Source organism: Camelus bactrianus, chromosome 19 (assembly GCF_048773025.1).
Source record: "Camelus bactrianus isolate YW-2024 breed Bactrian camel chromosome 19, ASM4877302v1, whole genome shotgun sequence".
NCBI classification, from domain to species: Eukaryota; Metazoa; Chordata; class Mammalia; order Artiodactyla; family Camelidae; genus Camelus; species Camelus bactrianus.
Genome location: NC_133557.1, coordinates 2,600,609 through 2,619,116, shown reverse-complemented (window position 1 = coordinate 2,619,116; position 18,508 = coordinate 2,600,609). Strand labels below are relative to the sequence as shown.

The following is an 18,508-nucleotide window of genomic DNA, read 5'->3' as shown; positions in this document are numbered from 1 at the left end:
CCTGACCTGTGAGCCTACAAAAGACCCAGGAAAGACCCTGCAGATGCGAGGGGTCCCTTGCACGCCCTAGAAGGTGTTTCTTACCAGGAGTCAGGATCAAGGATGCTCATCCAACCAGCCAGATGTGTTAACATCTGCACCAGAGTATCTGAGGAGCCCAGTTCACCCTCCCCCATTTCCCAATGCTTAGTTACTGTGGTAAGCAGGTCACAGTGAAATAATGCTCCCACAACCCCCAATGTTTGGGGCAGGGGAGGGAACAGAGAACAGGTGCCTATAACCCTGACTGGCATCAGCCACAATGCAGGCTGGTCACCAACCCACCTCCCACCCCACAGCAGGACAGGTCTGTTACTCGGGGAGGAAGTCCATAAATCTGGACATCAGAAGCCAAGGCAAAAGAAGTGACCCAAACGGCCTGGAGCCTCAGGCAACCAGGGCTCAGCAGTGACCTTGTGGCCCCAGGGGCCCAGCGAGCCAGACGCAGCCCGGCAACAGCCGCCTGGAGGATTCCAGGTCCTCACTGAGCCCACTCTGGGTGGTGGTCATTCTCAGAGTCGGTAAGGAAAAACCAAGGTAAGAAGAGGGGAGATGTAATTAGCAGCAAGAACATCAAGGGACAGTAAGGAAGAGACACTGGCAGGATGGGAACAGAGACACCAGGCTGGGCGAGCCTTCCTCCTGTGCAGACCAAGATCTCAGCGAGAATCAGGTTTTCCCAGGATGGCCACCCAGACCCCACTGGCAAAAAAGGGAACTGGCAGTCTCACTGGGTGTGGGAAAACATTTTAAAATTACAATTAAAGAGCAAAGAGGACATTCTCAGCGAGACTGTTGCCACTTCCACACACATCCCCCAGAGACGCCCGTCCCTGAGAAGCCCTGAAGAGCAGACAGCGCTGAGAACAAGGTCACCTTTCCGAAGGGGACAGGGCCAATGTGGTGGCTGCGGAGGCATGGGGACGCAGCTTCAATGAAAGGCCTGTCGTGCACGGTGTGGGAAACCCTGACCGGCTGGAGGCCCACCTGCCCACCCAGTGAAGTTCCAGGTGGGTCTTTAGAGCCCAGGGCCACCTTTGTGGGCTTTATCTTTCTGATGACGGATTAAACGCTCACTTCAAGTTTAAGTGGGCCTTTAAAAAGTCACTTCTTTGATCCTTTAGCAGTCTACAAGGCTTTGGGGTTGTCAAACCATTAAGTTTCTATCCCAGTGATCATCTAGGACCTATATTCAGGGACTGAGTTAGCTGGCAATCCGTCCTGGCCACTTAATATTCCAAGCGAACATTCTAGGGGAAGTGACAGAAAGACTCCACAGAGAGGTTCGCCCTGGTGGGGGGCGGGGGGTGGCTGGGGGTGAGCGTGGAGGGCAGAGGAACTCTGAAGCAGCCAGGGGACAGCTCTGTCCAGCTCTGACAGGCCCAGGGTGTCAAGCTCTGTGCTTCCAGACTCGCGCTCAGAGGCCAGCCCGTGGCCAGGCTCCTTCGATACTTACGGACAGTGTCATTGCTGGAATCCCACGCCTCCACGAGCAAAGTGTAGGACCTCTGCAACACAGATAAACAGCAGCTCAGTACTCAGAAACAGGGGTCGGCTCTCAAAGGTCATGCTTTCTTGGCCTCCCTGCATACCCTGCCCAACAAAACTATGCAGCCAAAATGAACACTGTATTTGCAGCTGGACTGAGGTCTTGTGTGTTTAAATCCAGACCGACTCCCCACCCCCTTCCCCCATCAGCACCCACCCCAGGTTGGCAGGAGATGCGGGGCCCACTGTGGTCCTTGTGCAGAAAGACCCCAAGATCCCGATGGGGAAATGCCACATCCCTTCCTGTGTACACTTCCCACACGGGTTTCCCCAACTTCCCAGACTCCAACTCCACTGCATCAGAAAAATACACAAAGAATTGATTCTGTGCTAAACTAACCAGGTACTTGTACCGGGGAGTGGGGGCTGCTCTTCCAGTGAGGAGGGCTGGGTATTGCTAAGGTTACACCTCAGGCCCTGGTGGGGAGGTCCCCGGGGAGGCCCCCTTTCCTTTTCAGAACCCCTTTGAAAGCCCTGTCTGTGTGAGACCATCTCGGCTCCCACAGGTATCAGGTGACCCTAGGAAGCAGGAGAGGGGGTAGGTGCAAAGAGACACCAAAGACAAAGGCAGTAACCTAACTTGGGGGGTCACAGGGGAGCTGACTCTAGGGACGAAAGTACAAAAGGCAGAGAAAGCTGCACCCGGTGGGTTCTATTTATTGATACACTTATCTGTCAATAAGATCTAACATTCCAGGAATAATCAGAGTCCACTAACTAAACAAATTCCCTGGACACTGGCGGGATGCCAGCCGGTCTACAGAAGTCACCTTTTATCTTCCGGGCTTATCTCAGAATTCCACCTCCCCCCCAAAATCCAAGCCATTAGCAAATTCCCGTTTTTACTCAAATCTTCATTTGTAATTTAGAATGAGGTCAGTCTTACAAAGCACCGGGGTCTCAAGAAAACTTCTGCTATCTTGGTGCTGGGGAAATATATCCCAGGGGCTGGGGAAATATATCCCAGGGGCTGGGGACTGCCTCATCATTGTCAGGGACCCGTAGGTGGGAACCAGGAGCAAGTCTGGATCAAATAATACCATGCTACCCAAAACACAGGGTCACCAAGAGAAGGCACCTACAAAGTGAAGGCAAAAAAGAGGGGAGGGAAAAGAAAAAGGGGGGAGCTTCCTTCATAACTCAAGGCAAGCTTACTGCTTACACAGCGACCCAGCAGGTCTTGGAATATAAAAATATCCTGTCATAGACCCTGCCTTGGAATTCTGCCGAAATATGTTTAGTACTCAAAGCAGAGTAGCATTCCATTTCGTTCACTGATAACTGTGGGAAAAAGCTCAGAAAAACAAGCAAAACCGGGCAAGCCGGGGCACATACCCAGCCCTCTCCTACGAGTGGCCACGGGTCCAAATTCACGGCTGCTGGCTTTGATATTTTATTAGTGAAAGTTACACCTTATTGTCTGCCTCTGAATTTCCTCGGACTTCCTACCAATTACAGGACTCTTCCCTGAGAGCAGAGAGAAATTCGGTTTCTCTCTTGAGCTGAGATGAGAGCCAAGTCCAAATGAGGCCAGATGTGGGGCTGATTCTGGATAACGAAACCCTCCGTTTGCTGGGCACATCGAGACCCACGTTCACTTCCACATATTGTTGTAATTAATTCTCTGATTAAAGGCACTGATACCTGGAGTTTTGACAGACTTGCACAAGCACTAGATACATAATACCCACAAACCCCATGGAAGGGCATCCTGGGATAGGCATGGCCTGCCAGCAGTAACTCTGCTTAATGCTCAAGGGACAGGACACCCTAAGTCCTTGCACAAGAACCTGAAAGACTAAGCTGTCTACCACACTCATCCTCGCCAGAACCGAAGACCTCAGAAACTGCTAACCACCATGCATGCCCCACCTGCAGGGGGAAGAGGGCACAGAGCTCCTGACACCAGCTGGCATCCTGATTTTCCCATGAGCTGCCTTCTGGGAGGTGGAGGTGGGGGTGCGGTGAGGGCTGGGGGCTGCAGCATTAGCAATGAGGCCTTGGCAGAAAAATAAAGCTGCAGCCCTGGAGTGTCTCTCTCCGTTGGTTCAGAGACGGGACTATGGTTCTAGGACTCACCTCCCAGGGCAGGAGGATTCCTACCACCCAGCCTTCAGAGAAAAGGACTCTCTCTAAGGCTCCTATTAGGAGGCACTGTTACCTCCCACTCCGTCCCCACGCTACAGATCAACAATCAAGATAACCTGGCAATGATTATTAGTTGCTGGGGAACTTTAATTTTTCCCAGGCCCACGCGTGACCTCTGTACATCCCAGAATGCACATCCAGACTCCGAGATGCAGACCACGCACACCTCACGCCACCAAGGCCGAGCACCAGGTCCCAAATCTGCATTCTGCTACGATCACATCACACCCAAGTGGCCACCGCAAACCTGACCCCCAGCACAGGCCTAGTCCCTTCTGACAGCTTGGAAAGGGGTGCCAGGTAAGACAACGAGCGGGTGTTTCAACTTGTTAACGAGTTCATACAAAAAAAGAAAATGACTTCAAACTATGAGAAGAGAATTCTTTCAAAAAGTTACCTGGCTTTCATCTTTTTTTGCCCTGAAATTTTTCCAGAAAAAAGGCCTGAGGGCAGAGCAGGAAGGATGGGCAGCTAACAGATCTTCAGGCCTGGGTTTGCAGAGTGAATCATTTCTGTCCCCTCCCAGCTCCAGGCCCTGGGGAAACCTGACCACACAGTGGCTGGTTCTCATCCTCGTGCAACAGGAGAGAGCAATGGTCAGCTTCCAGAAGGACCTCTGGGGAGGACGCTTGTGGAGTTCTACCTAGAGGAGGATGCTGGCATCAAAGCGCCAAGGCCTCCTGGGGCCGCCAGCCCCTCCTTCCACCCAAGGCCCTTTGGCTGCGGGAGGCCTGTGTTCTGCGCCCATCCCGCCCCACGGTGGTTACCTTGGCACCGGGCGGAGTGGTAAGCACTTAATTGCCACATTAAGAAGGGGGGATGTAAGAAACAAAGGTAATTGTGTTGGCAGCTGGGAGCTTCCTTTTCCTGGCAACAGTGGCAGCCAAACCAAGCCCTGAGAAGCGGCTGCTTCCATTCCTGCCAAGCTGATGGACACAAACAGACCGCCATGCAAACGGCACGCGTGCGGCGGCCAAAAGCCCGGGCCACGCGGCGGGGAGCAAGCCCTGAGAGCGCCGGGTGCGCCCCTGGGGCCATTGTACCGAGTCATCGGCCCCGGGTCTGTCTGGGGCCCTGCGCTCTGCTGACTCAACTGTCGCTTCCTGTGGCTGGCCCTGATCTGCATTATTTGGGGAGCGGCTGCATTATTCCCTGTAATCCTCATTTCAGTCAATTCGGCCACACTATTGTCCTGCCTGCGTCTGGGTGGCCAGAGCATTCACAATTCCAGGCACAGACCTAGTGAATAAAGGCTCCAGAGATTTCACGTGTGGGCACACGCACGCTCGCCCTGACAACTCACGTGTGGCAGAGCTTGGGCACTGTGGAGGCACAGAGCAAGGACACCGCCCCACGGCATCCCTGCCGAGGCCGCAGCCACAGAAGGCAATTTGGTCTGCAGGGCTTGACATTTCAATAGAGCCTGATCTGGTTACAAAGGGTGATTTTCTCATAAAGCCCACCTCCAGGTCTCACCAAGAAGGCCCCAGAGCTCACATCCAGATTCGAGACTCTCAATGAGATGCCCCCACCCCCTTTCCCATCATTACCCCTACCTGTTTGAAAAGCATCCCACTGATAATTAAATGCACCAGTTACAAAAGGGTGGCGAGGTTAATAGATAGAATACCGAGAAGCCAGCCAAGCACAACCGTCCGGTTCACACAGAGCAAGCCTGAACAAGATGCCTTTCTACTCGTTAACCAAAAGTGCATAAAAACTAGGCTGAGCTGGTAGAGGGCCCTGAATGACTATTTATGTACCGCTCTTAACCACTGGGAGCCACGCTGTGGAATTTCTTTCCTGCACATACTCAGGACCAGTGACGAATGTCACGGGCACCAAAAAAACAAGGGCCGCAGGGCAGCCCACACGGTGATCAGAAACCAGCAAGGAAGCCACAACCCCCATGAGCCAAGACAGAGGTGGGACATTCTGGACCCAGAACCCTACCCACCTCCTCCACCATTCTAGAAAATACAAGAATCATCACTCCCCATGCATCCTCACACACACACATCTTCCTAAATAAAACTAGGTTACATTTATTTGTTTGTTTGTTTTTAATGTATTTAAATGCTGGAACAGCTTGGAGCCTCACCCTGGGGACTGATGGGATGGAGAGGGTAGAAACATGCCTCTCGAAGTTTTCCCGGGGCGAATTCTCAGGAGTATTTGCCTTTATGAATAACCATGCTAATTGTATGCACATCCAGAGATTATGCATTCTTACATTGGAACTAATCTTGAAAGCCTGACACTGAAACCAAGCTCTGGCCCTTCTACAATGGGCCAGCGGCTGCTGTCAATCCAGCCAAGGCCTCTGTTTGCATTCCTGTTTTCAGACCAGAACATGAAGACTCCTTGTTGCCTTGGCTTCATTATTTCATGAGTAACAGTTATCCTCCAGGCTAAACTTTCCACCTGCCTTCCATCCGGAAGGTCCCTTACCACTATTTGCTGTAAATATTGTAGGCCGTATTCAGACTGCTGGTTTTCTGGAAGGCTACAACGCTTTGGCAGTGGCCTCTCCTCTTTACCCATCCAACTCCCCCAATAGCCTCGATGCCAAAAGCTTCACCACTCTCTAAAAATGTTTGAAGTCCCTGTAGAATTATGGGTGTGGAGTTGGTGGGTTGCAAACTCATGTAAGTACTGGAGGTTTGAATAAGTTGCTAAGAAACAAGACAACAAGGAGAAGGAACACACAGAGGTTACACCTGGAAGAGGGAAAAAAACTTAGAAACCAAGTACCTTGAATAGGGATTCGAGGTGGGGTGCAGCCATTCTGCAGACACACTCAGTAGAACATAGAACGTGAGCACAGCTCTCCCCCAAGCCTGGTTTTGCAATGCAGACATATTTCATCACTGTAGTTTGAGTTAGGTGTCTTAGGGCAAAGGGTGTTTTCCCCACACAAAGTCTGGGGCTCTGAGCACATATACACATGTGTCATTTGTCTGCATGCATGCTGATCAAGTGGGTGGCAAACTGGCTGCAGAAAGGAGCCAGTTTAAATGAGAACCCTGTCCCTCCACACTCCACACATCTGTGGAGGCCCAGGGGCCAGGAAGTACAGCAGAAGGCAAGGACATGTCAATTACAATCTGCAACTAACCTTGTGGCATCTGATTTACCCAAACCCCTGGCAGTTGGTCATTCAGGCCTCAAGTGTGAAGGAGGCCAAAGCTGGCATCCCTCTGGTATGCAAGAATCACACTTTTCATTGGATTTTCCTAAAAAAATGGAAGTTGATCTCAGCAAGCCTTTTACCATTGTCAATGGCATTTAACTATGAGGCCAAAAGACCAGGTACCTCAATTGCTTCCCCCAGAGTTTCTCCAGATTCACTTCATTCCAGGGCCAGCAATGCATCCATACAGCTAACTGGGGATCTGGAGTTCCTAAAAAGCTTTGAGGACTGGGTAGTGGTAATTACACTAATGCATTTTTAATAAGGAGGCACTCCTGGGATTTAGTGCTAATTTTGGGAAGTGCAACTTAACCATTTCAGTGATTTCTAAATGGTTATTCCCCAATCGTTTCCTGTTGAGCCCAATTAGTTCTCATAATGTATGTTCTTATCACTGGGTCTCCCGATTGGAGGATTTATAAATCAGGCTAGTTGCTTCAAAGTCACCCCCTCCAAGCAGCACTGCCATGGTGTCTAGAAGCCATAGAAGAAAACCACCACCAGGCTGGGGAGGGGGCAGCGGACCCCATGAGGTACATAATCAGATACTGTCCCTTGGGAAGGCCCCCCTCCAGAGTTTCGTGTGGACACAGGACTGTGGATTACACTTCACATCTAACCGAGTCATTTCTACCTCTTCCACTCCAGAACCTGGGCAGTTACACGGCTGGGGTCATAATTCCAAACAAAAGACATGAATTACACCAGCTTCTAAAACAGACCTTCTTCTGCACACCCTGAACAGCTCTGTCACTGTCAGCAAACTTGGGAGGACCCACGCGGATGGTAATTGTGGCTGCCTAAGGGTAGTCCAAGGTGGTTTGATTTTTTTTTAAACCCTATATTTCTCCTTGTTACCCCTTGAATTCTGTACCAAGCTCAGCTATTATCTATTCAAGAAATCAGCTTTAAATAGACACGCTTATTAATTGTTAATGAATGAAGCTGTGCTATCTACTTCAGTACTTATCTCTGCTTTCACTTCAGTTAACACTCACCCTGGAATCATCCTTGAAAGTTCTGGACTGCGGTGTTTCTCCACCCCCAGTGGGGAGAAAACACAGTACACCTCACCTCTGCGCTCTCTTGGGAAGTCAAGCACAGCGGGCCTTTTGGGGCAGGGTGGGGGTTGTTTATGAGGGACACATGCATTTGGCCTGGCTTATAAAGAACCACACTCTCTGCGCTGCCCTAGCCGGCTCCCCTATTCTAGAAAAGCCAGTCTACTTTATGGTTGGTGACCCGTGGGGCCTGAAACCACAGAGGAGCACCAGCAAATCAATCGTCTCCCTGCCCTCACACGCTGCTTCCGCTCTTCCCATCAAGGGCTCGCTGCCAAGTGTCAAAAGGGGACAGACACACCTTCTGGGTCACTTTCCGCAGCCAGCCTGGGGAGCAAGGCTCCCTGTGTTCATCCCAGCTGTTTCTCTGACCCTATTCTCCAAAATGAACCTCCGCCAGCCCTGCAGCTTTTCCACATCACTAATAAGATTCCTTTTATGGTCTTGTGAAAAGCGAGGGGCTCGGAACTGATCCTCCGGAGGGTGGAACCACCTGCAGGCCCCTTCCCCCTAAACTCCAAACATACGATCAAGGGCAAGGGCAGTCAGTCGTCAGAGTCAACGTGGGCCCAGCCAGATTACAAAGTGGCCAACCTCTTTAGCTTAAAGTTCTCCTTAATAGGGGATTAACAAACAAAGATAAATACCCTTTGTAAAAATAAAATCCCGCAGCAGACAGCCAACTCAGGCCTCCATTCTCAGAGAATTCCACAAACCACAGGTTTTTATAAGCCCCCTTTAATGGCATGTTTCTGATAATTGTCTCATCTCACCCAAGCAGAGGGCACTTTATAACGCCAGTTCCAGTAAACGCAGGCCTTGAGAGCCACCCCAATCTTCTCACACACATTAAGGCCGACAACTCTCCTCCCCTCATGGAGCTGCGATCCCAGCCCCAGCCCGCGGATAGGAGGCAGCAGAGCGCGCCCCATCAGAGCACGTGGCGGAGAGCAGTCCCCTGGGCACCCAGCTCCCCCTCCCACCACCCACCCGCCCGGCACAGGCTGGGCCGAGCCCCAGTCCTGGCATTGAGTCACGCCTCCCGGACAGCGGGAGCGGGGCAGAGGGCACCCACATTTTTCCCCTTTCCTCCCCTTCTGCAATCGCTCGCGTCTTCTTTCCACCCATTTCTGGATGTTGCCAGGGCCCCACGCGGCTCCAGGGGGCTGGGGTCCATGCACTTGCACGCGCAGGGGCTGCCTCTCGCGGGCCGCCCCTTCCAGGCCTCGGCACGCCCCCCGATTGCCCGAGGGGGCCGCGCGCCCGCCGGACGAGGGCGCACCCCCGCCCTTCCCGGGGAAGTTTGCAAACACAGCTGTTCCAGAGCCCGGGAACCGCTGGAAGTGAGGCCACAAGGGCTACACCGCGCGGGGGCGAGGGCGGGCAGGAAGGGGCCGGCAGGGGGCGGAGGCTCCCAGGCCCACAACTCGGGCGAAATCCCGGACAACCCCGGGAGCGGCCGCCCCCGGGCCTTACACCCAGCCCCGAGCGCGCCCCCGCACGCACCGAAATCTCCCGGGGAGCAGCGGGAAGCGGGCTCCCCACACCCTCCAGGAAGGACACACCCGCCCTCCCGGCAGCTCACGGGAAACGGGAGGGTGCCAATTTGGACGGCGTTCGGAGGCCAGAACTGTACTGAGCCGCCTTCCCCGGCGCATCAGGTTTAATTGGTTGAGCAAAGATCATCTGTAATGACCTCCTGGCTGGGGCGGTTACTCTGGGGCCTCTAAGTTGCAAGTTTCAACCGCCCTTCCTGGGAGCTTTGCCCCACAATCCCCTCTGGGGTCCCACTTTCGTGCGCTTAGCCAAAAACATTGGGGCTGGGGCTTGCCAAGATCTAGCTACAAGCCTCGGCTCCCTAACCCCCCACCCCAAAGATGTCTCTGGTTAGCGCCAAGTTTCCTGCCAAGCCCCTTTAAATCCCTCTCGTCTCGCCAGAGAAAGAAGGGCTCGGTCCGGGGACGCGAACCCCGGCCGAGGCTCCCGGCGGCCGCCACTCACCGGCCAGGCGAAACTGAAAGGCAGCACGATGCGGTTGCGTTCGTTGCCGCGACTGCCCTTGAGGTTGAAGGTGTTGCCCCCGATGACAGGAGTAGACCCCGAGCCGAAGCTGCAGGGCCCCCCGGCCGTGACGCGCGACTGGTACTCCTTGAGGCACACTTTGAAGTACGTGTCACACTCGTCGCGGGAGCACTTGCGGTCCCCCGGGTTCCGGGCGCCGCCACAGCAGTTCCCGTTCTGCAGCTCCCCGTTCACGTTCTGCATGGACAGGATCTCCAACTCGAATTGACCAGAAGCCCAGCACACCTGCCGGCGAGGGAGGGCGGGAGGGAGGTCAGCGCAGGGGAAAGTTGTTTTCTTCGAGGGTGGAAGTGGCGACTCCCTCCCCGCCCGCCTGCCCCACCGAGCCCTTGGCGCCAAGTGAAAATAATTTTGCAAGGCTCGGTTCAAGGACTCAACGTGATTCCCGGGCTTAAGAGGCTCGGGTGTGGGAGCAATCCGACACGACTGCCTCCCCCTAACCCGGGGAGCAAGAGCGGAGCGAACGTGTCCCCAGCCGGGAGGATACATTTAGGGGCCTGGGGGATCCCCCAACCCAGGTGCAGCCTCTCGGGCGCAGGGACCCGGGCGGGAGCCGGCGCCTCAGGGCTCCTGAGCCCGCTCCAGGCGCTCAACCGCAGGCGTCCAGGGCGCCGCGAGGGAAAGGAGAGGGCGGGCAGGGAGGGAGGCCCGGCGGGCTCCTACCTTGGCTCTCAGGGCGCAAAGCAGGGCGAGCAGGAGGCTCAGGGGGCGCCCGGGCCGGCCGCGCGTCCGTGGGGACCGCATCGCTGCACCGCGCGCCGCGGGCACTCGGGACTCCGCCGCCGCCGCCGCCGCTGCTGCTCGCGCTGGTGCTGCCGCCGGTGCTGCCGTCGCCGCTGCCCCTGCGGCCGCCGCGTCCCGGCTCTAATATACTCCGCCGATTGGAGCATGCACGACTGGAAAACAACACCACTTTTCAAAAGCCCTTTCAAGAGCGGCCCGTTCCAGAAGGCAAAGAGCCCGGCCTCCTTTTATTATTCTGATCGCTTCTTTGAGGCGCTCCCCCTCCTCTTCCACTCCCGGCTTTCTTTCCTTCTCTCGCGCTCCCCTTCTTTTATTATTATGATTATGCGCAGCCTTTTATTCCCTTTCAGATCAGCTGCTTAAAAAGGAGGGAGGGAGGGGAGGGAAAAAAAAAATACCCGAGCCCAGCTCGCGGGCTGGTCGCAGGTAACACAATGACGCGTGCCCGCCCGGCTCTCGGAGAGGGACTCAGAGAGCCCGTCTGGGAGCCGCGGCCCGGGCTGGCCACCTCTACCCAGCACGCTGGGCAGGCGCATGCGCGCTTATTAATATTCATGAGGGGGCGTACCCAGTCCTGACACGCCCCTTCCCTCCGGGTGGATGGGGAGGGGGACTACTGGGAGGAACTTGGAAGGGGTCCGGGGCTCCGGGATGCGCGGGACCGCGTAGACGTCTGGGGCCCCGCGCAGACCCCCACCTTCGGGTGCTTTGGGCCAGGCGGGAACAGGGGCAGGGCGCGGGAAGGAACGTGAAGGCGCCGTTGCTCCGCGACGCCCGAGGAGCCCCGCGCGGACCGCCCCCTCGGGCGCCTCAGACCAGGCGCCTCTGGCTGTCCGTCGGGGCCCCAGGTGTAGGCGCCGCGGCGCTGCTCGAGCGGTCGGAGCGGGGCAGCTTCCGCCTTCCGAGCCGCCTGCGTCAGCTGCGGCTTTCACCCCAGGAGGAGGGCCTGCCCGCCGGGAGCCCGGCCCGCTTCCCGCGAGCGAGCGAGCGAGGCGCCCAGAACGCGCGGCTGGCGGCGGGAGCGGCGGAGGCGGCCGCGGCGGCGGCGAGGCTGGCGCGCTGGCCGCCGTCTGCTCGCCCGGCGGAGGCGACCTGGGCAGGCGCTGCTGGGAACTTTGAAAAACTTTCCCGGAGCCAGGCTGGCCGCAGATTCGAGGGGACGCCTCGGCCGCTCCCCACCCCCTCTCAAATCCGAATCTGCGGAGCCTCGGAGGGCTCCCAGCTTCCTTTCCAAACCGCGCCGGGACAGAGCAGGGGAAACAGCGGGCAGAAGGCGGCGGGCACGCGGGGGTCCTGCCCAGGCTTTGGGATGGGCAGTCAGAGATGCGGACGGGTTCGGGCTCACTCCCCGTTCCGCCGCCCGGGACGCAGTGCCGGGACTGCACCTGTAGGCGGCCTCCGAGCAGCTCTGGGTGGCCAGAGAGGAGCCTGGAAGGGACTGTCTTACCGTCGTCGCCCGGCAGCAGAACTTGGCTTCTCTGGGGTGGCGGTGGAAACCAAAGCTATTTTCTACCTTGAACCGAGCCTCGCAATTAACAGCGACACTCTCGGTCATAACCAAGGTCAAAGGAAACCTTCGGGCTGGCGACGCCTGTGCCAACCCTTCTCTAGATGGACCTGTTGCTGTGTTTGAGAGGATCTCTTTAGGGAAAAGATTGATTTCCACTGAAAGGTGGACAAAGTTTTGCCCCCTGTATTGGATATGTCCTGCGGAAAAGCATGGTTCTTCAGGGGCCGGATTGTGGCTCGAGTCCTCCAAATCTGTGGGGCATGATGAACTGCAAGAGACAAGAGAAACTATTTTCCAACATGCTGAGTTACGAGAGCAGAAAAGGGTGGCTAATCTGTGGTTATTTACTTACTGCATTTAAGGGGTGGGTCAGTTTGGACAGTATTTTCAGTGCTAGATCTCATCACACTAGGGAATAAAATAAGGCCGCTAACTGACCTCTTTACATGGGTTCAAAGTCACCAAGGATGGTTTAGGAATCTTGGTATTTTAACAACCCAAGAAATACTCGTAAGAAAGGCACCTTCTTCATGTAATGTGTCCCATGATGATGATCGTTGGTGAGAGAATTAGTCCATATTTTGGAAGAGACATACCCAAGAGCAGAACAAGTTTGCAGCTACCATAAGCAACAGTAGCCTGGATATTTTGTCTTAATGTGCCCCAGTCCCCACTCCCCCCAAATATCCTAAACACAAGGCATCCAGTTATCAGATGTAATCCCATCTGGACTTATCTCACCAACATTTCCATACAAACCAGTCTCCCCTACCTCCTACCTGCCCCCCTCTCCCCCCGCTACCCTTCAATTTTCCCTAATTGGGGTGCTAAGTAATGGTTTAAAAGCAAAATGCTTATCCTGGGGGAAAAGAAACAATTCACAAAAGCTGGTAAGGTCTTAAAGTGTATGCTCCTGGAGTCCCCTCTGTTATTCTTGTGCCCCTGTGGCCTGTTCACCACACACCCCTTAGGAAGGAGCCAGGCAGTTAGCTGAAGAATTTAGATCCAGCCACCTGACTTACTACCTGAGATTGTAGGTGCCTCCAGGTGGGGATCTGGTGTGCATGTCAGCTGAGGTCAGCTCCAGGCCACAGGAGAGTTTAGCCCCCTTGAAGAATAAGAGAATATAGATTTCTGAGGAGTGGAAACTGATTAACCCTAACAGAAATGTCAAATCACTAATAAACATGAAATTCTCATGCCAAAGGGCATGGTGCTCTGCACCCTTGCTGAGTTTGGGAATCCACTTTTAGAGAAGACCATTGTAGGCTGGAGGGGATTCTTTTGAAAATTTTCAGTTGGGGTTCTTCCAACTAATTGGTACTCCCCCAAAAAGCCAGTCACGCAACAGACAGCAAGTGGAAGGCCTAGCCTCCACTTCCTCACAGCCGGTTCTCAGCCTCCCTGCCTGGGGGATGGGGAAATGCTGCAGAGAGAACTCAGATATCCAGGCTCCCCCTTGGCCAGCTTGCATCCTGCCTTTGGGTGTAGCCAACAGCAAGTGACTATTCCAGAAAAATGTTCCTGTGAAAACTGCTGCATTTAGCCATCACACCTACACCTGCGAGAAGGGGAGAGGCTAGTGGCCAGTTTCTGTCTGGCTTGTCTCACATACTCAAATCATAACCATCTTTGGGTATCTTAATTCTTTAATTTTAAAAAGATGATACCTCATTTTTCTTTTCCACAAAACTTGCCGTATCTTTACTGAGTCATCAACAAACAGCAGTGCTGAGGCCCCCTCCTCGAAGGCTTAATAAAAGACATTCACGGTCTATTAAAACATATTTAGTTAATTTAAATCCCTGGTTAATTGACAGTGATAAAAATCAGCAAATCAGTATTTATCGAGAACTTCGTTACATGCAACAACATAGATGATCTCAACACTATCATGCTGAGTGAAAGAAGCCAGACATAAAGGACTACATCCTGTCTGAATCCTTTTATAGGAAGTTCTAAAACAGGCAAAATGAATCTGTGGTCAAAAAATATTGAAAGAACATTGGGAGGGTAGAGGTGATCTGGGACGGGCTTGAGGCCTCTTCTGGGAAAAGGATAAGGTTGTCTCTTACTAAGGGTTTGGGTCATACAGGTGTATGCACCTGTCAGATTCATTCAATAGGACACTTAAGATTGGTGCATTTCATTGTATGTTCAAAAGAGAAAAAAAATTAATATTCAACTTGAGTTAGTTATATGAGTGCAGAAGTATTTAGAGAGAGGAGAAATGATGTTTGCAATTTGGAAATGCATAAAAAATGAGAGAGACTGATGCATGGACAAGGGATGGCTGGATCCATAGGTTGATGTGGAAGCAAAACATTAACGTGTTAATGACAGGATCTGGGTGATGGGCACACTGGTGTTCACGTACAGTTCTTTCAAATTTCTCTATGTTTAACATTTTTCACTCTAAAAATGTTGAGGAAAATAGTTATGGATGTGCCAGGTATTGTGTAGGGTGCCAAGAATATGGTGGATAACACAATATGGTGGATAATGGGCTTAAACACTACAAAACAGAGGGCGTGCAGGTGAGGGAGGAGGATGGTGTGGATTGTAGCAGTGAACACAGGGAAGGTAGTTCTTTTCCCCCACAACTTTTCTCTCTAATTCCTTTCTTCTTTCCGATTAGGAAGAGGGAAAGGTCCAAATATAGAGATGGGACATATCCTTTAGTATTTTCTTTTTTCTTTGAACATTGTGGAGAAGTTCATTCAAATTCACCAGCACTCTTCTTGGGAAAAGCAGACGTGATATCTTTCTGTCTTTTTCCAGCATAACCAAAGGATGTTTCTATGTCCTACAAACTCGCTATTATATTACCACCTCGGAAATTCAAGCCTCTGTACACTCTACCCAGCCAGCTCCCCAAGGAAGCACAGCGCCTGAGCAGACAGCCACCTCCGTGGATTATTCTCCTCCCTCCATGTCTCAGGAAGTTCTGAAAGAGGAAAATGAAAAACCCATGTCAATGAATTGGACATTAAAAAATCAGTATGAAGTTATAGCTCCCATGGCAACCATAACCAGGCCACAGGTTTATACATTCAGGTATGAACTGAGTAGATCCAACCATTTGTTTTTCAAAGCTTCACTTTACATGTACAAGAGATCTGAATTGCTTGTCTTTGGAAACCAGAACTATGAATTTCTTGCATAATCAACAGTAATTTTGTATGAGCTTCGTTTTAAACAGTGTTTTGGGTTTTGCCTTGAGCACAGGTGTTTATAATTTTGCCTGTTTTGTGGCTCCCTTGTTTTACAGTCATTATATGGAAATTTATCAGGACAGATAGAGAGTTAACGCGTCCATGTCCACTTTAACAAGCCAATCACAGAAAGTCACCAAAAAACCCAAGATGCAAAATCCAGGAAACATGGGACTAATTTCTTACTTTCACTCCTTGAATTAAAACTTAAGATTTTTTTTATTGACCTTTCAAAGTTGTATATAGTTTTATAGTTTCATAGTTTACGGGGTGGGGGGAATAGTACTTAGAAAATGTCCTCTTTTCTGACCGTAGAGAGTCTTTGAAAATAAAAATCTTGGGTGTAAGTTTCTGTTAAACTGGCATTCTCAAAACAACTGTAAATGATTCATCCACCCTCCTTTTTGTGGTGATGATGTGGTGAGTTTTCTGTTCTGTGAATGACACCTGAATGACTTGACCTGCAGATATTCTGGGATAACATTTTTCCTAAACCAAATTGGTCCATTTGTATAGTTGACTGATCTAAATGCAACTAACAATTTTCTGTAACTGGAAAGTGTGACTGAGCTCTTACAAACCTTTTTATCTCCTAAAAGGCTCTGGAAATTACATTTCCAGAAGCAGGTAGCTTTTGGAAATTACCGCAATGCAGTTCACTGGTGAGCACCTTTTTATCTTGTTTGTACTTGGCTTTCCAAACTTGTGTAAATCCAAATCTGCCTCTAGATCTCAAAAAAAAAAAAAAAAAAAAAAATCAAAGTAGTTGTTGCAACTTGAGAAAAGGAGAGCTAAATATACCCAGTTATCTGAGAAATTTTCAAAACGTACATAAACGTGAGAATTAAAGAAAGGTGATTACACCTGCTAACGGCATGAAAGCCACAGGGCTTTGAATCCCAGTATTTCATGTTTGGGTTAATGGTTCTCAATAAATTACAAGACAGTGTCTGTGTTTGACATTTTTGTTCTCAAGCCAGTGATTTCTTTACCAATGGTTTTCTCTAAATTAGAAGTTATTAAGGACATAAAATGTGGATGATTGCAATGCTTAAGTTTAACTTTTCATTTGGAGGGTAAATAGTTGTTTTTATTGTTGCTTTTATGCCAAGAGCACTCAAGGATGGCTAAAGAGACATTAGCTTGAGCACAGAGATGTTGGCATAAATACTACCTGTCAATTTCTAGATCCTTAGATACTAGACATAATGTAGGTTTACCAATACACAGATTTTCAAGAGCATCATTCAGAAGTGATCTCAGAACATATCAAAGATTCTTTCTTCTTTTGGAAGTAAAACTAGGGCATAGAAAACTTAGAATGATTATAAAGGTGAAAGTTTAATTTCTAAAAGATGTAACCACTGAAGTGGCAATTTTTTTTTCAAAGGCAGATTAAAAACTAGAGAAGCCAATTACATTATTTTAGAACAGGCTGGTGCTAATTCATGTGAAAAGAAGTTGGGGGTCTTAATAGACACTTCAAATGGCAGACTAGGCTCTGTGGGTGGTGGTTTCAAAGAAGTGGATTTTTGCCTTAACAGAAAATGTTGTTTTCATAAGAACTCTTCCTCCATGTAACAGGCTGCCTTGGAAGTACTGAGTCCCAATTATTGAAGGTAATCAAACAGGCTGCTGGGACCACTTGTCAGCAGCAGGAGAGAGGGAAATTCCCCACCCCAGATGGGATGTTGAACGAGGTGATTTCCTAGAAACCTCATCTGTATGAAGCAATGGTGAAGTAAACAGGTAGGCAGGGAGTTCAGGTCTATATCCACCAAGAGAATCTAAGACAAATGTGATGTTGATGGCTACTGATTGAGAAGTCGCAGAGCCTGGTTTGCAGGGATGAGAATGTCAGGGACCCGCCTGCTTTCCTGAACTGACTATTTGAGAATCAATCACACACGTTTACCTAATGGCTGCAGCAAATAAGTCAATGTTGAGTGCAGCAGGTTTGGTCATCTCAGCCCCAGCTCGTTACTGTGCTCTCTCCCTTGCTATTCTGAATGCTGTCTGAGGCCAGCAGCATTGGCATCACCTGGGAGCTTGATCAAATTTCAAGCTCTCAGGCCCCTGCCCCAGACCTTCCGAATCAGAATCTGCAATTTCGCAAGATCCCCAGGTGATCTGTATGTGCATTAAGGTCTAACCCACACCAATTGACTACAGAGACAGGATGTACATTTGTTAAGCAGAAAAGGAATATATGTATATACAGCAATGAATCACTCTGCTGTACACCAGAAATTAGCACATTGTAAATCGACTACAATTCAATTAAAAAAAATAAGATACTAAATTTATTGTTAGCTAAAAAGAAAGAGAAAACACAGTCAGCTACAAGATTAGCTTTATGCATGGAGAGGGAACAAACTGTCCCTCAGGTGAGGCCAAGCTTTTCTAGCATTTTGTTATGAAAGATACCCACGTGTATGTAGGTACATGATTACAAATATGTAGGGTGGCTTGGGTCTGATACAGATGGAACTCAGAGAAATGTAACTCTCTCTCAGAATGAAGCACCCTGAAAACTGAGGGCCTGACACCAAAGCTCTGCTCAGAGAAAGCGGTGTGGGGGTGGGGCAGGGGAGGAAAGATAACACGGTCCTGAGTGTATGTCTTTCTCAGAGTTTTGCTTAATCCAGAGATGATCCCCAACTTTCTAATGCAGTAGCTTTTTGTTTTTTTATGGCTGCTCAGCAACAATTTACTGAATCACCGAATAAACTCTCATGTGTGGGAAATGATTACAGATGAAATTCCTAACAATTTAATTGTTCTTGTTCAAAAAACGTTCACAAATTGCCCTGCCCAAAGATTGACCCATTGTAGGCTCTAATAGCACAGCTTTCTGAGATCTGAGATCTTCCAGTTTGCATGGTTGTAATTACCCAGGGAAGTAGCTCAGAGGATTTCATTTTTTGTTTGTTTGTTTGTTTGTTTGTTTTCAGTTGAGTTTTCTCAC

The 18,508-nt window shown here is 50.8% G+C and overlaps 1 protein-coding gene across 1 annotated transcript in view; it reads right to left on the bottom strand.

The window, feature by feature from the left end:
- The window catches only part of JAG1 (jagged canonical Notch ligand 1), a 34,824-nt gene extending 23,543 nt beyond the window's left edge, over positions 1-11,281 (bottom strand). The window contains exons 1-3 of the mRNA XM_074346922.1: positions 10,735-11,281; positions 9,991-10,296; positions 1,496-1,547 (exon numbers count right to left, since the gene is read on the bottom strand). Coding sequence (XP_074203023.1) covers positions 1,496-1,547; positions 9,991-10,296; positions 10,735-10,815 — 439 coding nt within the window. The 5' untranslated portion in view covers positions 10,816-11,281. The remainder of the gene's footprint in view (positions 1-1,495; positions 1,548-9,990; positions 10,297-10,734) is intronic.
- Between the last annotated feature and the right edge of the window lie 7,227 nt (positions 11,282-18,508).